This window comes from Dermacentor andersoni, chromosome 4 (assembly GCF_023375885.2).
Source record: "Dermacentor andersoni chromosome 4, qqDerAnde1_hic_scaffold, whole genome shotgun sequence".
Taxonomy (NCBI): Eukaryota; Metazoa; Arthropoda; class Arachnida; order Ixodida; family Ixodidae; genus Dermacentor; species Dermacentor andersoni.
Window position 1 is genome coordinate 47,255,734 of NC_092817.1, and position 21,548 is coordinate 47,277,281.

General features: G+C 46.6%; 1 protein-coding gene across 6 annotated transcripts in view; it reads left to right on the forward strand.

Moving 5' to 3' along the window:
• The window catches only part of Arfip (ADP ribosylation factor interacting protein arfaptin), a 42,538-nt gene that overhangs the window by 12,429 nt on the left and 8,561 nt on the right, over positions 1–21,548 (forward strand). For 5 of the 6 annotated variants that reach the window (XM_050184218.3, XM_050184217.3, XM_050184219.3 and 2 more), the window contains 5 exons: positions 1,243–1,470; positions 4,822–4,878; positions 5,976–6,133; positions 8,127–8,243; positions 13,141–13,542. In XM_050184218.3, coding sequence (XP_050040175.1) covers positions 1,243–1,470; positions 4,822–4,878; positions 5,976–6,133; positions 8,127–8,243; positions 13,141–13,542 — 962 coding nt within the window. The remainder of the gene's footprint in view (positions 1–1,242; positions 1,471–4,821; positions 4,879–5,975; positions 6,134–8,126; positions 8,244–13,140; positions 13,543–21,548) is intronic. The other variant, XM_050184221.3, reaches the window with a different exon arrangement.

Genomic DNA, 21,548 nt, shown 5'->3' on the forward strand with positions numbered 1-21,548 from the left:
CAATGGTCGTAACATTTTGTAATGTTTTTTAATTGGTTGCGTTGCCTGCTTTTCAAAATGACAGATGAGGCAGGAAATACTCTCTTGCTGTTCCATGGAATGGCGTTTGCTTGTGAGCTAAACGAATCGTATTAGCAAGAGCAATTGAAGGAGAGCAGCTGTGGTGAGCAAACGAGCATCATTCGTGAAACAAGAGCCTCAGATACTAAACCGAAGTTTAAGTGCTGAATGTTCGCAAATGCACAGCAATCGTGCCAGTTTGTAAGTTGTACGGGAAATTGGAAGCATTTGCTTGCTGTGACGTTTTCATACCTCGGATGGCGTGGTACTGTGAAACCAAATTGCAACATCTGTTAACACTAGGCATTGTCGTCTACTGGTTTTGCTGTTGAAATCTGTTTGCTCAGATCTGGTACAAATTCATGAAGACAAGTTCACTTGTGCTGTACTTGAACACAATTACGTTTCGATTTCATTAGTCCTGAAACCAATGGAAAGATATCATATCTTTTAGGTGCAACAATATTCAGTCAACTTTATATAATTGACACACTGACCAGCCATTCCAGGGGCATTATATCTTTAATTCTGTATGGTTTGCATAAAGTATAGGAGTGGTGGCCATACAGACATGTCCAAAGAGCCACAAGAAGAAGAAGAAGAAGAAACTTTATTAAAGACTAGTCCGGCAGTTTTTGTTGTGGTGGCCCCAGGTGGCGGCTCGAAGTCCTTGGACTCAGGTGGCATCTTCATTGTATTGTATTGTATTGTATTGTATGAAATCATTGTATTGTTCAAGAGCATCAGCAAGGAATAGGAGCTTTAAATTTCAGTGCCATTGTCTGCCTTTTGATTGCCTATCCTTCGTGCTGAGAAACGCTCGTCTAGTTTCTGAGAATGGCAGATGACCTATGTACTTAGATTTGGGTGCATGTTCAAGAACCCGAGGTGATGAAAATTTCCGGAGTCCTCCACTACGGCACGCGTCACGATCAGATTGCGGTTTTGGCACATACCTCCCCCCGCCGCCCCCCCCCCCCCGTTTTTTTTAGAATGGCGGATGCTTAAGTTTGTGAAGACTGCCTAGCTTAGCAAAAACTAATGGTACTGCATGTTTATATTGTACTGGACAGTAGGCCTCAGAAGAGCCACATTTGGGACATTCCTGTTGAATAGCTCGCTAGTTTTACTTGCTGAGTTTTGTCCTCACTGTTCAAGCTACATGGGTACTGCTACTCGCAGGGATGACCGAAGTGTCGTCACCCAGCCACAGTGCGGACTCTGGACGCGAGTTTGAAGAGGACCTGCGCAAGGCTCTGGACGACGCGCCTCCACTAAACGAGAGTAGAGACGTGGTTCACTCTGGAGGCGCAATGCCTCACCCAGAAGGTCACCGGCCTGCCGGTCAACAGCAGCGAAGTAATGTGCCGCCGAGTTCATTCGGTTCACCCTGGGCTGCTCAGCCACCTGGTGAGCACAACTGGCACTTTGGTTGAGTGTTTCAGTGGCCAAGAAGTTTTGATCACAAGGCCACCACACAATTTCCTGCTGCAATATGGTGGCCATTTCTGTTAGGGGAGATTTCAAATGTGCATGTATGCTGAGATCTTAATGTGCAATAAATAGTTATTCTTTGCAAGGATAAATCTACAGCGTTGCTCCTATATCATGGAATATTTGGCACCGCCCTCTTTCTTTATTCAGCTGTACAGAGGCAGTGTAGCCCTTCCAATTAAAGTAGTCGTAACACTTGAATAATGTTCCTCAGTAATTTTCGAGCGACCCTTTTCATTCGTACACTTTCAGCATCTACTCCTAAGTACTGGAGTCAGTGACTATTTTTCAAATCAGTCTTTTATCTTGGGAATCACCAAAAGTGTTATCAAGGTGGTCTGTCTGCTTAAGATGAGGGGTCCTGCTTTTGCGCAGGCAAGGGACTGGTGCCAACCACAGACAAACACCTTTCCTAACTTACATAGGCTACACAAGGTGTACCCCAACAGACACAAAGACAACTGTCCCTATTGTGAAGATACACCACTCCAGCACATCACATACGAATGCCCAAGGCGCCCAACACACGCCATCTCGCCACTAATTACGGACTCGCTCGCTAACTGGTCGTGGGAGGTGCGACTCACCGATCCGGACTTGGGAAGCCAGCTGGCGACCCTCGACCAGGCCCGGCGAGCCGCAGAAGCCAGTGGGGCCGTGGAATAGGGGCTCCACCCATATGCACCACTCACATTTGAGTCAATAAAGTTGTTCTTGTTCTTCCTGCCCTTTGCTTGGAAGAGTAAAAGAATTTACCAACAAAGCAAATTTGTGGATATAGGGGCAGATCTGGTGTGGTGATATTGTAGCCGAGATCTAGCTTTAAAGGATTGACAGCAATCCACTTCTGCTTTGCTTTTGCTTGCCCACTTGAGCTCTTATCACACACCTTGCAGGGATGAAAGACAAACACAGGGGGAGTACATCCTTATTTTGCACTGTTTTGTCTTTGTAGGAATTGAGAGTTGTTAATGGTAGAAGCTGTGTGAAATGGAACAAATCAAAAGAGTCCTCTGAGTGCGGAAGAGACAGGCTACACATAGACCTGTACGAGAGCTCTGTCATAGTCAATAAATAAGTGTCAGGTGCCAAGTTAGTGCCTAAAGCTTAAAGGGACCCTGAAACGATTTTGACGATTTTCTACAAACATACTGAGTCGTTAGAGTAGGTCCTTCGGATCATTAATTGACACATCTAAGCGCTCCACGTAAAGCGTGCAATTTATTATAAGGTTTTAAAAATGCACATCGCTGCCGATCGCAGCACACTGCTCGGCGGAATTTTAAGCCGCCCCTACCCATATGACGGAAATCACCCATATGACGTCAGTGGGGCGAGCTATCCGATTGGCTGACCAGGGCGTGTGATCGATAATTTTTTCAACTTTATGGTAAACAAATGATCTTCGTAATAGTTGGAATTTTAGTCAATTTGTTTTTATAAAAAGAAAGTAACACAAAGGGAATGCGCAAGAAAAATTTTTCAGTACACTTAAGCACTTCCGGCACACAGCAAGTGTCGTCTGCTAGTGTTACAACGTGCTCTGTCTTTGACGAGAGCTCCGTGTCAGTGTCGGTCTGTCTTTTCGTGAGCGCTATGATTTGACTTTTATTGCGTTGTGGACTGCAAACATAGTGACTGGCAATATGTGAAGCTGCGACATTTTGTCCCTCTGCAAGCCAGTAGACGAGCGAACTGGCTGCAGCGCATCGGACTGCCGCTCTCCGATCGGCATCAGGATTTGCGCGATTCCGGCCATCACTTTACACCGGAAGATTACTAACGCAATAGTGTTTCGCGAGTCCTGTATTAGGGTAAACGCAAGCGCAAGGGTGTGTCCCCTTGCGTGTCGTTTCACAGGATGAACAGAAGCGCAAATGTGAATGGTCTGCACGGTGCAGCCACCTGGTGGCATAGAGCTCAACCACACACAGTAGCAGTAACAAAATGTATTCTTCTTTGCTGCTGGTGTAAATTTTTCGCAGGAGTGTAATTGTTAGCACTTTGTTTTTGTAAATGTTTAAAATGCTTTACACTTGGTTAGAGCAATACTAGCGCTTTCTTTGGCTGGTTAAGCTCTGCGCCAACGGGTGGCTGGACCGTGGAGACCGATCAGGCAGCTCACGTACGTCTACGCTACAGTTCCTTCATCAACTTGAGTTTATGCCTCCACCATTCCATCGAAACTTCAGCTAGTGTGTGATTACCGGAATAACAGACACGTTCGGCGCTACGACAGAATGCTCATAAAGCACGCTGCTTCGATAGCTCTCGCTTGGGGTCAATGGCCAAGCGGCTAGCGGAGAGGTTTCGCGCGGGCGGGGGCGGGCTCCAAAACAACCGGAAGTGGACGATGTGACATCGCATCATGATGCAGAACCAGTGAAGGTGGAGCTTAGCCCAGATCGCTCGGTGAACGAGTTGAGGAGGAAAAGCATGGCTAGGGAGGAGGGTAACTTGTAATCACTTGTAGCTCCATTAATATGTAATGCTTCACTTAAATTATGGTGTGAATGTTCTACTTAAGCTGTACCCCTACAGGTCTACAAAATTTGTCCGAACCGTTTCAGGAGCCCTTTAACAAAGCTGGAGGTTTTGTGCCTGGAATGAGAAAATGTGTGCTTGTGTGTGTGTGCTTTCAGTAGTTTGTGCTTCTGCCTTGTTTCATTTTGAAGTCCATAGTTGATGGCCTTGATTGTCAGTAAAAGTCTATCATTATAATACTTTGACGATAGAGGTCTATATTGGTGGGGATCTGATAATTGATAGAGAATGGCTCAATTCTTCTTTAGGCCTATCGCTTTGAGAAGCGCAAACCCTTGTTGCATTCTTTCATTTTTCATACCTACAATTTTTTGCTTGCAAAGCTGCATGTGACAAAAAATTAAATTACACTTAGGTGCATTGTGCACTCTACTCAAAAGAGATTTGAGCTAAAAGAATCCCCTGAAAACTTAATTTTAAGGACATGACACGCAAATGTGTTTACCTGTGCTGGTGTCCTTCACTGCCATGTGCCAGCGCCCTCTTTCTTGCACATCTTGTGCCATTTCTTCATCTTCTTGCACTTCAGAGTGTCAGTCTGTGCAGGAGAGGAAAATGTCCTGACCTTGAATGTGATCTGTTGGTGTCTGCACAGCAAGTGCATTTGTTGCAGAGTTTGGTGCTAAGTGAACTGTTAGAAGTGCTGGTTGGGGCATCATAGTAAAGTGAAGATGGCTTGGTTTTTGTGAAATTGAGCGGATAAATTTTCTTGTCTCTTCCAAGTGAAAAATGAGGCTTGTGGATTCCTGCTTGGGTGTGGACTCCCTGCAGTGAGACACGGTAGATGCTGTTTACTGCTACTCATTGTTCACTGCTCTGTCTTTTACATGTAGAAGCCTGCTCATGGCTCTTCATTTCGAGAGCCGAATATTTGTCCTGTGACATCGTAGTATAGCAACAGGACAAACATCATAGTAGGCTGCCTGTGCCATGTGTAGGGAGGCACACAACATGTTACAATCAAGAGTGGGATACGTGGTCATGGTCGGATTTGGCCAGTATAGAGATTCTTAACCGTTGAATGTACCATGTATCCATAAATACTTGGATGGATCTATGCTGCTGTGCAACATTAAATGCAGATAACCCTGTGCAGCACGTGCACTTTCATGAAGCATTAATAATCCACAATCCATCCAAATTGAACATGTGAAAGGTGAATGGGCACTCCATGTTTTGCAGTTAAATTGTTTCCACAAAAATATGTTCTAAAAGGTATGAACATTGCAGCTTTAGCACACGAACACCAACCCGATAAGTCATTATGTGACACGATCAGTTGTATTTCCAACCTTTTGGCTATTGATAGAAAATGAGGTTGCTGGCTGTTTGCATTAGTCTCAAGTAGCAAGGCACATAGAAAATTTCCAAATGCTGCATGAGTATTATCGTCATGAAGCAGGCTGCCCATCAAAAACATGTATCACTCCATGCTTTCTTGCATACTTGTGTAACATATTGTTGTTACAGGTTGAGTGTGCAGTTGTGTGGGAACTCTATACAAGTTTATTGTTATTGGTAGGTGTAGCAAAAGCTCTGATAATGCGTTATGTTGCAATTTTCTCACTTCTACATCCAGCCCCTTTCGCAAGTGTTAACAAAATGTAAACCAACTGTTTTGAAGGAGTGAATTTAAAAAGGTTGTGGGCTATTTTGAAATCGCACTTTGCAGAGGTTTAAAACTGCAGAGTTTTAGACTACATATATTGTAGCTAGAAGCTATGCAACTAATCTTTGTTGTTTACAATGCAAGGAAAGTATTCGCAAAAAGACACTGCCCTTTATGGCTCGATCCTCAAAAGACTGCTGATGAGAACTTGCAGTGTGCGCATCACTGTTGTGCTTTGTTAGCAGCACTTTCTCTTTATTGACTGCAGCGACCACAAGTGTACCACTCACGACACCAAGTCCAGTGCAGAATGGCAGCGACCCCCGAGTGACCAAGGCTGGCCACTCCAAGATTGACTACCTCCGCCAATGGAGTGTCTCCACTTACAAGTGCACAAGGCAGATGCTCTCAGAGAAGCTAGGGAAGGTGCGGTTGCTGTGTGTTGCTTCATGGTCCTTCTGTTGCAGCTGTAGAGTTTCTTGCAATAATACTGCCTAGGGAGGAATCTGGTGCCACTGCCCAAGGGCGTTCAATCTCTTCTTCAGAATGGATCAGCCTAGAACTAGGTCATGGCTGTGCCATGAAGCTTTTGTGGGATTAAGTGCTCATGAAATGAGTATATTGACTGTGCCATGGTACGGCCTTGTATTAATGCTTACTTACTACATATAACAAGCAGATGAAGAAAAACGAAAATGTATTATTTGAACTGGCTCACAGAAAGGGCTGACCTTCTCATCTCACCTCTAACATCAGCACCCTGTAGGTGGTACTGTTGACATTTTATATTATGGGCTACAAGCAGTTTGCAGGCTGTGTTTGGGACATCTGATCCAGAATAAACGCATGGTAGCTTTCATCTAGACATATTTAACTGTAGCATAGTGATTCATGGGATAGTGAAGAGCACACAAACGCCACGGGAGAGACTGTAGTGCTGTATGCTCTGTTCCCTGTGTGCATGTGTGTGCCTTTGCACATCCTGTCATTTGTACTGTTACAGGTAAATGTGATAAAACAGCTAGGCTATGCTTCCATGTTAACATGAATATTGGCAGTGACATACCTATGGTAGGACAGCTGTGGCAAATAGCACCAAAAACAGACATTTGCGCCATCCGGCTCGAAAACAGCATTTAAGTGTAAAGTTGCACCAACCCTGCGCCAAATGAAGCATAAAAATGAGAGCCCCCTTTTGTCACTGCTACTCCAGTATTTGATTTGAAATCAAAGCCTAAAGCACACTGTTGTCATGGTCATCATCGCGGAAGTGCTGTTTTTGCTCTTTTGTTGCAGTTCTCTCTGGCGGATGTTCCAATGTACTGCCCATTGAACTGCAATTTATTTTTCCACTGCGATTTGGCATTTCTTGCACTAGTGTGGCACGGAGCTCACTCAAGGTGGAAGTTGAATGAAAATGAAGCCTTGGATAATGTCTGGTTGCACATTGTTTAGCATCTATACTTGTTTGCGGTGTGACTTCGACAATATCTTGTAGTGCATGTATTCAACTGCTGACATTTAATTTGCTTATGAGTGGGGACTTTCCTTGTAACCCTCCACAATTGGAAAAACAGATTTTGTGTTTTTAACTTAATCGACTTTCACATTTTTCACACCGTGCAATAATGCAGGAGATATTGTGTGCATTAGAAGAAACCTGTGGGCATCCGCTTTGTAACTTCGGTATAGTTGTGCGCGGCCTATGGTGCGGTCTTGTTGACATGCTCTAGTCTGCAAAAGTTTTTGTTCTAGATCGATTGAAAAGTGCCGAATGCGTGATGCCTGTTGCTAGTCAAGATGTCGAAGCGGCTTTATGGCATGATACATACTCACAGGGAAAGCCATTCTACTAAAAAAAAGTTGCTGCTAAGCTCGAGTGCTTGGGATAGAGTACTGGCCATGTCGGCAGCATTTCGATGGCAGCAAAATGTGAAAACGGTTGCGTACCTTGCGTTGGTAGCACGTTAAAGAACCCCAGGTCTTCAAAATGAATCCAGTCCCCCCCACTACGGTGTGTCTCATAATCAGATTGTTATTTTGGCATGTAGAACCTCAGAATTTAAGGAATAATAAATTCTATTAAAAATAAATTACTCTAGTTTAGTAATTATAGCCTGAATGCCTGATTGATGTGCATAAAGCCAGCACTGCTATATTTATTGACTATTTCAGTTAAAGTTGAGGCCATAGTGGCATATAGACTGCACCAAAGGTGCTTTTCACTGTGCCAAATCATATTTTTGCTCTGCAGCAACGTTCGCCATAAAGTCAAGTGACTGTTTCACCACTGCATATGCATTCAAGCAATTTGCATACATAGTTAACATTGAATGTCTTCAGTCTTTAGTTTTTCTGTAGTTGGGCACCTCTGTCAAGCTTGCTGAAGCTTAGTTTGGCTGCCTCTTTCAAACCGCAGGGCACAAGGACGGTGGACACCGAGCTGGAAGCTCAGATTGACCAGTTGCGAGACACGCAGGCGAAGTACTTGCACGTACTGCGCCTGGCGCGTGCCCTCGCCTCGCATTTCCACCAGGTGAGCCCTTGTTTGTGTCGTTAATCATTGCAATGCTTCGCTGTCACAGTAGAGCAGTAGTGGATCTCAGTTAGGTCATTTAAAGCGAAGCTTTCTTTGTGGAGCCAGGTGGGTCTTGATGCTGTGGTTATTGGTTGGATTGGGTTACTGAGAAGGTTACTTCTCTGCATTACTGAAAGTTACTCCAGAGAGTACTATTGAAGCTTTCTTTGTGGCATCCAATGCACTTATATGCTGCTGTTATTAGTAGTTGTGTGTTGAACTGTGGTTAAAAGGGTGCAGGCAATGAGGGGAGGCAGAAGGAATGGTGTAATGTGGAGGAAGGTGGGCGGTTAGTTACTGTATTTGCTTGATTCTAATGTGAGCTTTTTTTGAGTAAACATTTATTAAACACAACATCCGCATTTGTCAAGTATGAAATCAAAAGTCCTATAGTGGCAGCCTGTTGTCATTGGCATGAAGAATTGCTGTAATCTAACCCATTCTATACAACACTGCAGCTGTAGAAGCTGTTGCAGTGTGTATGGGCTTTGTAAGTTTATTAAGCTTCCATGTTCCTCAGGGTGTTTAGAAAATGTGGTTATTCAACTGCCATAGAGGGCACTGAAGATGAATTACTCTAAGGAGGCCTCTGACAATGACAATGAATGATGCTTGTAGTCCGCTGTGGCTTGTATGCAATACTGTATTTACTTGGCTCTAAAGCGACCTCGATTGTAACGCGCACCCATTTTCCATGACAAAAAAAAAAGCACCCTCAGTTGTAATGCGCACCCCTTTGCCATAACATGAAAAAAGAAAAGTCCTTTACAGTACCATGCACCTCATTCTTTCATACGGAAATACAATTTTCTCTCATTTGGAAAAACAGATTTACTCCCAAAGCACCAAAGTTGCGATGAATAAAAAAAGTCACAGTTTCGCCCGAAAGGTCAAGCATCGGTTGCTATAGCAAATCAGTAGACAGCTATACAAAGTAAGGATACTATTAGTTTTAACGGCCGTGTAAACTTTTAAACATTTGCTTGCTAAATAAATTAACAAGCATGGTGTCACGTGTGCACAAGCAAACATGAACACGTCTCACTTGATGACCGTGGAAACTTGCTATCAATATTCTGGAGTGAGGAAGTGTGGTAATAGGAGCGAACAAATCGAGCTTCGTGCTGCCTCTCGCTTCAACGCGAAACACTCTTAAAAAAGTTTGAACCCTTTGGGGCTTGTCTTTTCCCACAACAATAATCGTAATCTGCCTTGCTTTTGTTTCCTTTCTTCAAAGATCTGCGCTCGCTACTTTCCTGTCTAGAATGCTATGTCACGCTGATAACATGCGCTCCATTCGTGACCTAACACCTAAAATAACACGTGACCATTCGCAAGCAAAGCAGATGACGATTATTGTTGTGGGACAAGATATGCCAATACGCCAATGGGTGCAAACTTTAAAATCAACTAAGTGATGAGAGCACAGCACGGTTCACCTAGACGTGTAAACTCTGTCCCCATTATAGATCGCTTTCGAGATAGGGGCTGCGCGGTACACAGCAGCCACCTGTAGAGTAGAAAGCTTCTCCTTCTGTTTGCACCAGTCCCGCATGCAAGTTTGGGGAACTCCGAACACCCGTGATGCAACCCAATTTACATCCGTCTCTGCACACGGGACCACTTTCCTTTTAATTGTGGCATCATGATGAACTCGGCATGTCTTCGCAGTCAGCACTTCTATGTTGATAGAGCAAACACAAAAAACAGGAAGCCAGACGGTGGAATAAACTAAGTACACATACTACAGCACTTGGAGGAAGCTACGGCAGCTAGGCTCGAAGCACGTACAAGGTGGCCATCTTGAAATGCGATGGCGATATGGTAATGCAGATTTAGGGACGTACTCTATTCTTGTGTGCATAAAATTTTTGGACCCGTTTTATCAGGAAAAAAGTATGCGTTAGGTTTGAGTAAATACGGTAAATTTCCTTTCTTCAAGCGAAAACAAATTGCCATTACTTTTTCTCTTAGCAACAAAATTAGGTGAACCAACAATGAGCATCGCAGTTTTCATTTTTTGCATAACGAAAATCTGGGATGCACGTTATAATTGAAGGTGCATTAGAGTAAATACAGTAACGTGCTTTGATTTGTTGGCAGAGGCGATGATGTTATAGGGAGAGATGACATCATCATCATCATCAGCCTGGCTACGCCCACCGCAGGGCAAAGGCCTCTCCCATACTTCTCCAACAACCCCTGTCATGTGCTAATTGGGGCCATGTTGTCCCTGCAAATTTCTTAATCTCATCCACCCACCTAACTTTCTGCCGCCCCCTGCTATGCTTCCCTTGGAATCCAGTCCGTAACCCTTATAGACCATCAGTTATCTTCCCTCCTCATTACATGCCCTGCCCATGCTCATTTCTCTTTCTTGATTTCAACTAAGATGTCATTAACTCGCGTTTGTTCCCTCACCCAATCTGCTCTCTTCTTATCGCCCCTTAACATTACACCCATCATTTTTCTTTCCATAGCTCGTTACGTCGTCCCTCAATTTAAGTAGAACCTTTTTCGTAAGCCTCCAGGTGTCAGCCCCATAGGTGAGTACTGGTAAGATACAGCTGTTATACACTTTTCTCTTGAGGGATAATGGCAACCTGCTGTTCATGATCTGAGAATGCCTGCCAAATGCACCCCAGTCCATTCTTATTCTTCTGATTATTTCAATCTCATGATCTGGATCCGCCGTCACTATCTGCCCTAAGTAGATGTATTCCCTTACCACTTCCAGTGCCTCGCTGCCTATCATAAACTGCTGTTCCCTTCCGAGGCTGTTAAACATTACTTTAGTTTTCTGCCGATTAATATTTAGACCCACCCTTTTGCTTTGCCTCTCCAGGTCATTGAGCATGCATTGCAATTGGTCCCCTGAGTTACTAAGCAAGGTAATATCATCAGCGAATCGCAAGTTACTAAGGTATTCTCCATTAACTCTTATCCCCAATTCTTCCCAATCCAGGTTTCTGAATACCTCCTGTAAACACGCTGTGAATAGCATTGGAGAGATCGAATCTCCCTGCCCGGCACCCTTCTTTATTGAGATATTGTTGCTTTCTTTATGGAGGACTACGGTGGCTGTGGAGCCGCTATAGATATCTTTTGGTATTTTTACATATGGCTCCTCTACACCTTGATTCCGTAATGCCTGCATGATTGCTGAAGTTTAGACTGAATCAAACGCTTTCTCATAATCAATGAAAGCTATATATAAGGGTTGGTTATATTTTGCACATTTCTCTATCACCTTATTGATAGTGTGAATATGGTCTGTTGTTGAGCAGCCTTTACGAAATCCCGCCTGGTCCTTTTGTTGACAGAAGTCTAATGTGTTCCTGATTCTATTTGCGAGTACCTTAGTAAATACTTTGTAGGCAATGGACAGTAAGCTGATCTGTCTATAATTTTTCAAGTCTTTGCCGTCCTCTTTCTTATGGATTAAGATTATGTTGGTGTTCTTTCAAGATTCTGGTACGCTCGAGGTCATGAGGCATTGCGTATACAGGGTGGCCAGTTTTTCTAGAACACTCTGCCCACCATCCTTCAACAAATCTGCTGTTACCTGATCCTCCCCAGCTGCCTTCCCCCTTTGCATAGCTCCCAAGGCTTTCTTTACTTCTTCCGGCGTTACATGTGGGATGTCAAATTCTTCTAGACTATTCCCTCTTCCATTATCGTCATGGGTACCACTGGTATTGTATAAATCTCTATAGAACTCCTCAGCCACTTGAACTACCTCATCCATATTAGTAGTGATATTGCTGGCTTTGTCTCTTAATGCATACATCTAATTCTTGCCTATTCCTAGTTTCTTCTTTACTGCTTTTACAGTTCCTCCGTTCCTGAGAGCATCTTCAATTCTTATCTTATGTCAGCATCTTATCTCAGCTATCTTACGCTTGTTGATTAACTTGGAAAGTTCTGCCAGTTCTATTCTAGCTGTAGGGTTAGAGGCTTTCATACATTGGCGTTTCTTAATCAGTTGTTTCGTCTCCTGCGATAGCTTACCGGTATCCTGTCTAACGAAGTTACCACTGACTTCTACTGCACACTCCTTAATGATGCCCATAAGATTGTCGTTCATTGCTTCAACACTAAGGTCCTCTTCCTGAGTTAAAGCCAAAAACCTGTTCTGTAGCTTGACACGGAATTCCTCTATTTTCCCTGTTACCGCTAACTCATTGATTGGCTTCTTATGCACCAGTTTTTTCCATTCCCTCCTCAAGTCTAGGCTAATTCGAGATCTTACTACCATCCTATGGTCACTGTAGCGCACCGTGCCGAGCATGTCCACATCTTGTATGATGCCAGGGTTAGCGCAGAGTATTAGGTCTATTTCATTTCTAGTCTCGCCATTCGGGCTCCGCCGCGTCCATTTTCGTTTATCCCGCTTGTGGAAGAAGGTATTCATTATCTGCAAATTATTCCGTTCTGCAATGTCTACTAATAACTCTCCCCTGCTATTCCTAGAACCTATGCCATAGTCCCCCCCCCTGACTTGTCTCCAGCCTGCTTCTTGCCTTCCCTGGCATTGAAGTCGTCCATCAGTATAGTGTATTTTGTTTTGACTTTACCCATCGCCGATTCCACGTCTTCATAGAAGCTTCTGACTCGCTGGTCATCATGACTGGATGTAGGGGCGTACACCTGTACGACGTACAATTTGTACCTCTTATTGAGTTTCACAACAAGACCTGCCACCCTCTCGTTAGAAAGGACAGTGCAGTGTCAATTAGTAGGTACAAGCAGTGATGTACGTCATAAGGCTGCAGGGTACACAAAAGCTTCACTTGTGCTAGTACAAACAGTCCGTGGGATCTGAATGATCTTTTTCTCTTCCTTTTCTCCTCAGGTGGTTCATACTCAGGGCTGCCTGGCAGAAGCATTCCAGGAGCTTGCACACCGCAGCCCACCACTGCAGGATGAGTTCCGGTACAATGCCGAGGCGCAGCGGTCACTGAGCAAGAATGGCGAGACGCTGCTCGGGGCGCTCAACTTCTTTGTCTCCTCCCTGGCCACCCTTTGCCACAAGACCATCGATGACACGCTCCTAACGGTGCGACTGTACGAGAGTGCACGTTTGGAGTACGACGCCTACCGCACAGACCTCGAGGAGCTCACCCAGGGCACACAGGGCACCGCCATCTCCTCCAAGATGGACGAGGCCCAGCGCAACTTCGCCATCCACCGAGACAAGTACGAGAAGCTCAAGGCTGACGTCACAATCAAGATGAAGTTTCTTGAAGAGAACAAGGTGATTATCTTATCTCAAGGCGTGCTCCCATGCACCATTCTATTAGTCTCTTTAGTATAGTTAAACTCCAGTATAACGAAGTTGGTAAAATTGGGAATTGGCTTCGACATATTGAAATTCAACCTTCTATGCATATAAGTATAGTCGCCGACCTATTTTTCTTACACAAGAAGGGACCACAGAATTTTCCAAATTATCGGGCAATCAAAAAAAGCAAATTTGATTGAGAAAGCAATTCATTTTGATGAATTTGGGAGTTGGTGACGAATGATACGGTTTTTGATACGGAATGATACGTCGACTCTATCTTCACATAGGCGGTACAAATGAGGTAAAGCCAGCCACGCTTTCGCGTGCACTCCGGTCCCGCGGCTGATAGCTTCGTCTGCACTGGGACGACGCTATCATGAAAAGTGCCAGCAGCAGGGAGCGAATGCTTGGTCTGCCTCTCGCTCCGACGGGTCACCGAAACTTGAAATTATGCAGCCTTCAATACTAATTGCGTGGGAAGGCAGGTTACATGATGCCATGCTGTCTCGGCATGCCTACTCTTTGCACATGCCGCAGATTACCTCTGAAGCAGGGTGCATGGTGGCGTATGCGCTCACTTGCGCTTACAGCCATGTGTAGCCACAGCTGAGGTGCGTGCCAACTCGCCCCCCTCCACCTTCCCTGCGCGCGCTTGATTTCATTGCCGCGAGCTCTCTCTCTCTCCTCCCCCGCTTTTCCTTTGCTCGCGCGGAGAGGCGGTTGTGCATGAAGCAACCACCTTTCTTTCTCACCCTCATACACTTTCACTCGCACCTAGAGCACAAAGTGCGTGGGGAGGGATAGGATCTTGTCACACTTGGACTTTATATGGAACATGATACGGCTTCTCTTCGGGGGTCGCTCTTGTCGCACCGCCTGTGATTTGAGAGGTGCATTTGCAAGCAGCCACTTCTAATTCAATCATTTGACCATCTGCATCCACCGAAGTTTCCATTTATTGTTTTGGCATTCCTTCAGTGCAGAAGCGAAATTTCATTTATTGAAATTGCATATAAACACACTTTGTTATATTGAGGTTCTAATTACATGGTGTTCTATGGACAAGAGGTTAGGAAACTTTGTTATATTGAGAATTTCATTATATTGAAGTTCGTTATATCAATGTTTGACTGCATATCATGTACCAAACAGCCAAAGTTTGGTCTCTTTTGTAGCTTGGTTCCAGAGCAGTGGTTCTCAGCCATAAATGTGTTGATGAACTCTTGTTAACTAGTAAAAAAGTGAGACAGGGGGATATATCCGCGCATTACACATTGTGTTGGATTACCAACTGTAGCTCTGTTCATACCTTGCTTGCAGTATGATTTGCTTGCCATTAAAGGGACACTGAAGAGGAATATGTAATAAATGTTTGGATATAATAGTAAATTCATATCAGTAGATTATTTTTATTCAAAATGTATTTGTATGGTCAAGACGGCATGAAGGTTGTGTGGCGAACAGGTGCCCTATGGCCTGGTATATTTTTTCAACATCTGCTTGGGATCAGTTAGTTGTTTATAGAGATAAGATAAAACTGTTATGATGCATGAAAATATGTCAGTGATGTCATTTGCACAGTCGTCCTGGCACAAAGTTCGAGGAGAGAACATTGGCTATCGCTTTGTTTATTTATTTACAATATGTGCAGCACCCATGTGGGGCTTTAGTGTAGGGGGGAAATATTAATATCGAGATACAAAAAAAAAGAGGTACAAATACATGAAGTGTAGGTTAGTAACTCGTCATTTGAAATTCTGAAATGTGTGTTTTCCTTCTTTAAAAAAAGAAAACAGCAAAGGCAACAATGGGGAAAAAAAAAGCCAAGTGCAAATCACCAGGAAGAAGAAAAGAAAGCATAAATAATTACTTTCACCTGTGCCCAGGCGCACTTGAAATAAAACTTAGAAGCACAAGTGGGAATGTTGAAAGGGAAGTAGAGACAATTTCTTGAGGGAGCTTATTCTGTTGTTGAATTGTTCCTGGGAAAAATGAATATTTGAATAGGTTTATCCTGGTAGCAAACTCTCACTTTTAATGTGTGATCAGTACGGGTAGATATATATGTAGGCTCCCGGATGGAGCTTTCTTTTTCAACGCCCGTTAAACCATGAAACATTTTGTAAAACAAGGACAAACATAAATATTTGCGCCTGTCTTCAAGAAAAGGCCATCCTATAATATTTCTGATTTCGAACGACCTTTTAGAATAGTCATAATCGCCTGTGACGAAACGGACCACTTGCAACTTCACAAGCTCCACAGCATCACCGTAAACTTTGGTAAAAGAGTCCCAAGCGCTACACACATATTCCAAAAGTGGGCGTATATTCGACATATACAGGGTTTCCTTTAGACAGGCCGGTGCTTGTTTAAAGTTGTGTTTCGAGAAGTTTAATCTGTTGCTAGTCTTCGATACAGTGTAATCTATGTGCGCATTCCATGTTAATTTGCTAGGAAAAATAACTCCTAGGTACAGTCGAGCCCACTTATAACGGCCCCACTTAAGACGAACGCTCGCTTATCACGAACAAGTCCGGCGTGACCGTCAAAATATACGTTTAGGCTATGGCGCTCGGTCTCAGCTACAACGAACGCCCGCGAGCCTAGCCGATCGGCTACAGCGAACGCCTTGGTGTCGCGGACCACTTTCCACGGGGCGAGATCCGCCGACCCTGTGCTGTGCACGCTCCGAGAATTGGCTTTCCCGCGGTGTCTCGCCGGAGGCACGAAGGAGCGGCGATGCGATCGCCGCGATAACGAGAGAGAGAGAAAAAAAAAATGCCGGCCCAGCACGCATCAGCAACGTGAACACACAAGTCGAAAGTGCCAGCTCATTCGCCACGGGACCCCACTCGCCATCGTCGACGTCAGGGCAGCGGCGAAGTTTTCCACCAATTGATAACGTAGCACGTGATCACGTGCTTTCGTAACCCCTCTTCTCCCTTCCCCCCCCCCCCCCCCCCCCCCCCTCCCCTTAACGCCGCGCCTTACATCTCACACGACTGCGGGACTGTCTTTTTCTTACTTGTGGTTGTGCTAGCGTTGTCGGCGTTGTTTCCTACTGGTGTGCTTCCGTGCCTATCCGAGATGGCAGATTCGCCGGCGTCTACTTCGACAGTGTTGGAATCGTACCGCTGGCCCGAGTTGTTGGGGTCTCGGTGCTGACGCCCGTTATTGCCAATGGGTCGCAAGCCCCAAGGGTAGCGTTGGCCTGGCGGCCTGGGGCACTGGAAGCATCCGAAGGTCCCGGCAAAGCATGAGAAGACTGGTAACAGAACAACTTGTTTATTCTAACATAGCAAAAGAGCGGCCGGTCAGGTCGACCGGAGTGGAGAGACGGGAGAGCACGTAACTCAATAGTACAAATCGGAGCCTCTGCTCTGGCGTCCGGGGGCAGCTGCTCTTATACCCTCGGCGTCGCGGTCCAAAAGGGAAGGAGGGAAGGTCACGGGATGAAGGTCACGGGACGGCGCAGCAGGGGCCCACGACGGCGCGAGCGGTTGAGCCGAGAGACCTCCAGGCCCCTCCTTCGGGGAACTCCGCTCCCCGGCTGCCGCGCTTTGACAAGCGAGGGCACACACACACACACGCACACACGAAGACACGTGGCACTGAAACACGCCTGGACACGCTTGGCGGGTAGGCGTCGCGGCGGCGTCGGACGGGCCAAAATGTCCGCCGCTTTGAACAAAGCCCCGGCGTCCGTTGCATCCGCGCCGGCATTACCGCGCGTTGTAGGCGAAACGTAACAGACCGCCCCGCCGGGGGAAGGAGATCCCGATGGTCAGGGGACTGCATCCGCTGTCCGGAGGGATGTCGCTCGATGATGCTCATAACCGAAGTTGGGCGTCCCTGGGCGTTTCTTGAGCGCAGCGCACAGAGAAGGCCTCGTTCTCACGTTCGGGTGCACACAGGACACTGCAAAGTGACTTCGGGAGAGGTGACATTTTTGTTCTCGTTTCCGGCAAGCGTTAGAACCACGCCTGAAAGTCAACCGCTCAGTCAGCAAGCACGGCACAACCCTCACTAAGCCCTGCCAGGCTCTTTCCCCTTTTATACTGCTGCCTAGTTCCTTACAGTAGTTTAGCAGCACTCAGAACGCGTCCATAAATCGGAAAAATTGCACTAAAAAGCACATCATCACTTTGAAACACTACACAAAAGCAATAAGTTAAAAAAAAATCCTGCCTCAGGAAGAAAAACATCAGTAACAAGCAATTTTGAGGCTGATTCCCACGTTAGGGGCTTCGACTTAAGCCATCGGCGTTACCGTTGAGACTCCCCTTTTTGTAACGCACCTCAAAGGAATATTGTTGCAAAGCGAGGCTCCAGCGCAGGAGGCGGCCATTTTTGGGAGAGATGGTCTGCAGCCATTGGAGAGGGCAGTGATCCGTTTCAATGATAAACCTCGAGCCAGCTAGGTAACATGACAATTTCTGAACGGCCCACACGATACACGCACACTCTTTCTCGGTGGCGCTATACGCCTGCTCACGACTCGTCAGCTTACGACTAGCATACAGGACGGGGTGTTCTACTTCTCCATTTTCCCGTTGGCACAGTACAACGCCCATGCCTCGCTCACTAGCATCACACTGAACAACGAACCCTTTTGTGTAGTCGGGTGATCGTAGCACCGGCTGGCTTGTTAGGGCGCTCTTTAGGGCGCTAAAAGCCCTTTCCTTCGTCTCCTCCCAGACGACTGTTTGCGGCTCTGTCTTTCTTAGAGCATCCGTCAAGGGAGCCGCGATATCAGAGTACCTGGGGATGTACCTCTGATAGTAGCCGGCGACACCTAAGAACGACCGAATATCGGTCTTCGTGCGCGGTCGCGGGAAGTCTCGCACAGCGGCCACCTTTATTTCAGAGGGGCGGCGACGACCCCGACCAATCACGTGTCCGAGGTAGACAACCTCGGCCTGTGCTAACTGGCACTTGGGAGCCTTGACTGTCAAGCCCGCATCGCGCAGGCGGGTTAGCACTGCCCGCAAGTGGGCCATATGCTCAGGCCAGGATGCGGAGAATATTGCTACGTCGTCTAGATACGGTAAAGCGAATTCTTGCTGTCCCCGCAACACTTTATCCATGAGGCTTGAAAAGCAGTATGGCGCGTTCTTCAAACCAAAACTCAAAACTTTAGGACGGAATGTCCCCATTGGTGAAATGAACGCCGCATACCTACTAGCCTCTTCTGTAAGTGGAACCTGCCAATAACCCCTGACAAGATCTAGGGTGGAAATAAACTGAGCGCTACTCACTCTCTCAAGGCGCTCCTCGATGTTAGGGATCGGATAAATTTGATCCTTAGTGATGGAATTAAGCCTGCGGTAGTCGACGCAAGGACGAGGTTCCTTGCCCGGTACCTCAACTAAAATCAAAGGGGAGGTATAATCACTCTCACCCGCTTCAATAACACCGAGCTGTAGCATTTTCTTTACCTCAGCCTCCATAATATCGCTCTGGCGGGGTGACACCCGGTACGCCTTGGATCGTACTGGCTCTGGGGAGGTAAGTTCTATGTCATGAGTAAGGACAGAAGTCCTACCAGGCCTCTCAGAGAACAGACCTTGAAACTTTTGTAAGAGCTGGTGTAGTTCGGTTTTCTGCTCAGGCGACAGCGATGCTTTACTTATTAAGTCACTAATGACTTGATCGGTGTCTTTCCTGTTTGTCACTGAGCCTAGTCCCGGAAGCTCTTCTAACTTTCCCGCATCGGGAATTTCCTCTCCAGTATCTGGTGCCTTTAACGCTACAGGCTCAATTTTATCCCGTTCGGGCGTGCCCTGAATACTAGCTTGCTGCGCCTCTGACCCTTTCTTATCTTTCAACAACGTCGGCCCCGCAACTACCGCCTTTGCAGCGAGCTCCCGAACCTTCGATCTGGTTAAGGCCTGAACGCTAGCCTCACCAAACAAAAGCCCCTTCTCGCGCAGGAGGTGATCGGACCTGTTCGAAAATAGGTACGGGTACTGGGGGGGCAGCATAGATGACACTGCGGCCTCCGTCTCAAGTGCTCCGAAAGGTCCTTCAATAAGCCCTTTTGCTACCGGCAGACACACGCTATGAGCTTCCACTGCTTGCTTGATCCATGCGCACTCGCCCGTGAACATATCGGGTTCTACGTAAGAGGGGTGAACTACATCCATTGTAGCTGCGGTATCGCGAAGCACTCGGCACTCTTTCCCGTTCACGAGGAGGTCTCGCATGTAAGGCTCGAGAAGCTTCATGTTCTCGTCAGTGCTGCCTAATGAAAAAAACACGACTTTTGGTTTTGTTTCTGGGCACTGCGCCGAAAAGTGACCCGGCTTCTGGCACGTATAACACACGCGCGCTTGCCTCATCTCGAACCGCTTTCTGCGTTCGGCTTCGGTTGCCGCCGTCTCCTTACGTTCGGTCGGACTGCTTTCACTCGCATCCGCACTACGTGTATCCCCCTTTGCTCTCATGGGTGTGAACTTCGGCCTCTCAAACTTGGAGCCAAATTCACCCTTTTGACCGTCCTTAGCTCCGCGAGCCCGACGCGTCACAAACTCCTCGGCTAGCTCAGCGGCTCGAGCCACCGTACTAACGTCTGGCCTATCCAAGACCCAGTACCGCACGTTCTCAGGTAACCGACTATAAAACTGTTCTAGCCCGAAACACTGCAGAACTTTCTCGTGGTCACCAAACGCTTTCTCTTCTTTGAGCCACTCCTGCATGTTTGACATAAGCCTGTACGCAAACTCTGTATATGACTCACTTCTGCCTTTCTCATTTTCCCGAAACTTCCGACGGAACGCCTCCGCTGACAGCCGGTACTTTTTTAGCAGACTCGATTTCACTTTGTCGAAATCCTCTGCCTCCTCTCTCTCCAAGCGAGCGACTACGTCGGCCGCCTCGCCGGGTAGCAAAGTGAGCAAGCGCTGTGGCCACGTTTCCCGAGAGAACCCCTGCTTCTCGCACGTTCGCTCAAAGTTAACCAGGAACAAACCAATGTCCTCTCCAAGCTTAAACGGCCGCATCAGGTCAGTCATTTTGAACAATACTCGTTCTCCTGCACCGTGTGCCTGACTTCCATTACGAGCGCGTTCCATCTCTAACTCGAGACGCTTCATTTCCAACGCGTGTTGACGGTCGCGCTCTTCTTTTTCTTTCTCTTTTTGTTCTTTAAGTTCACGCTCATCTTTCTCTTTCTGTTCTTTACGTTCGCGCTCATCTTTCTCTTTCTGTTCTTTAAGTTCGCGCTCCTGTTTCTCTTTTTGCTCCTCCCTCTCCTCAATGGTCTCAAGGCATTCCGACAGCTCGTCATCCTCAGCTTCTAACTCAAGAATAGCCCTTAGCAGTTCTGGTTTTCTGAGTTTGTCTGAGACATCCAGACCCAACTCTCTCGCAAGCTCCAGCAATTTCGGTTTGCGCAACGACTTCAAATCCATGGCTGCTCTGAATGCTGCTTTCTCTACTGCCTACTATTGTCTTGCCGCAAACTAACCCGGTAGCAGCGACAACCACAATTACCAGCTCTGTTTCTAACACTAACAAAAGCCTGGCAAAACTCAGAAGAAGAAAGTCCCGCACTCACCAAACCTCGCAGCCAAGACTTCAGCGCAGTCGTTCCGCTGCAGGCAACCAGTCATCACACAGGGCTCGTTGCGCTGCTCCCGGATGGTCGTTGTGCTGCTCAGCATACAGTCAACCGCATCTCTTCGCTGCTGGCCTCCGTTGGCGCGATCTCACCGCTGGCAACCAGATGTTGGAATCGTACCGCTGGCCCGAGTTGTTGGGGTCTCGGTGCTGACGCCCGTTATTGCCAATGGGTCGCAAGCCCCAAGGGTAGCGTTGGCCTGGCGGCCTGGGGCACTGGAAGCATCCGAAGGTCCCGGCAAAGCATGAGAAGACTGGTAACAGAACAACTTGTTTATTCTAACATAGCAAAAGAGCGGCCGGTCAGGTCGACCGGAGTGGAGAGACGGGAGAGCACGTAACTCAATAGTACA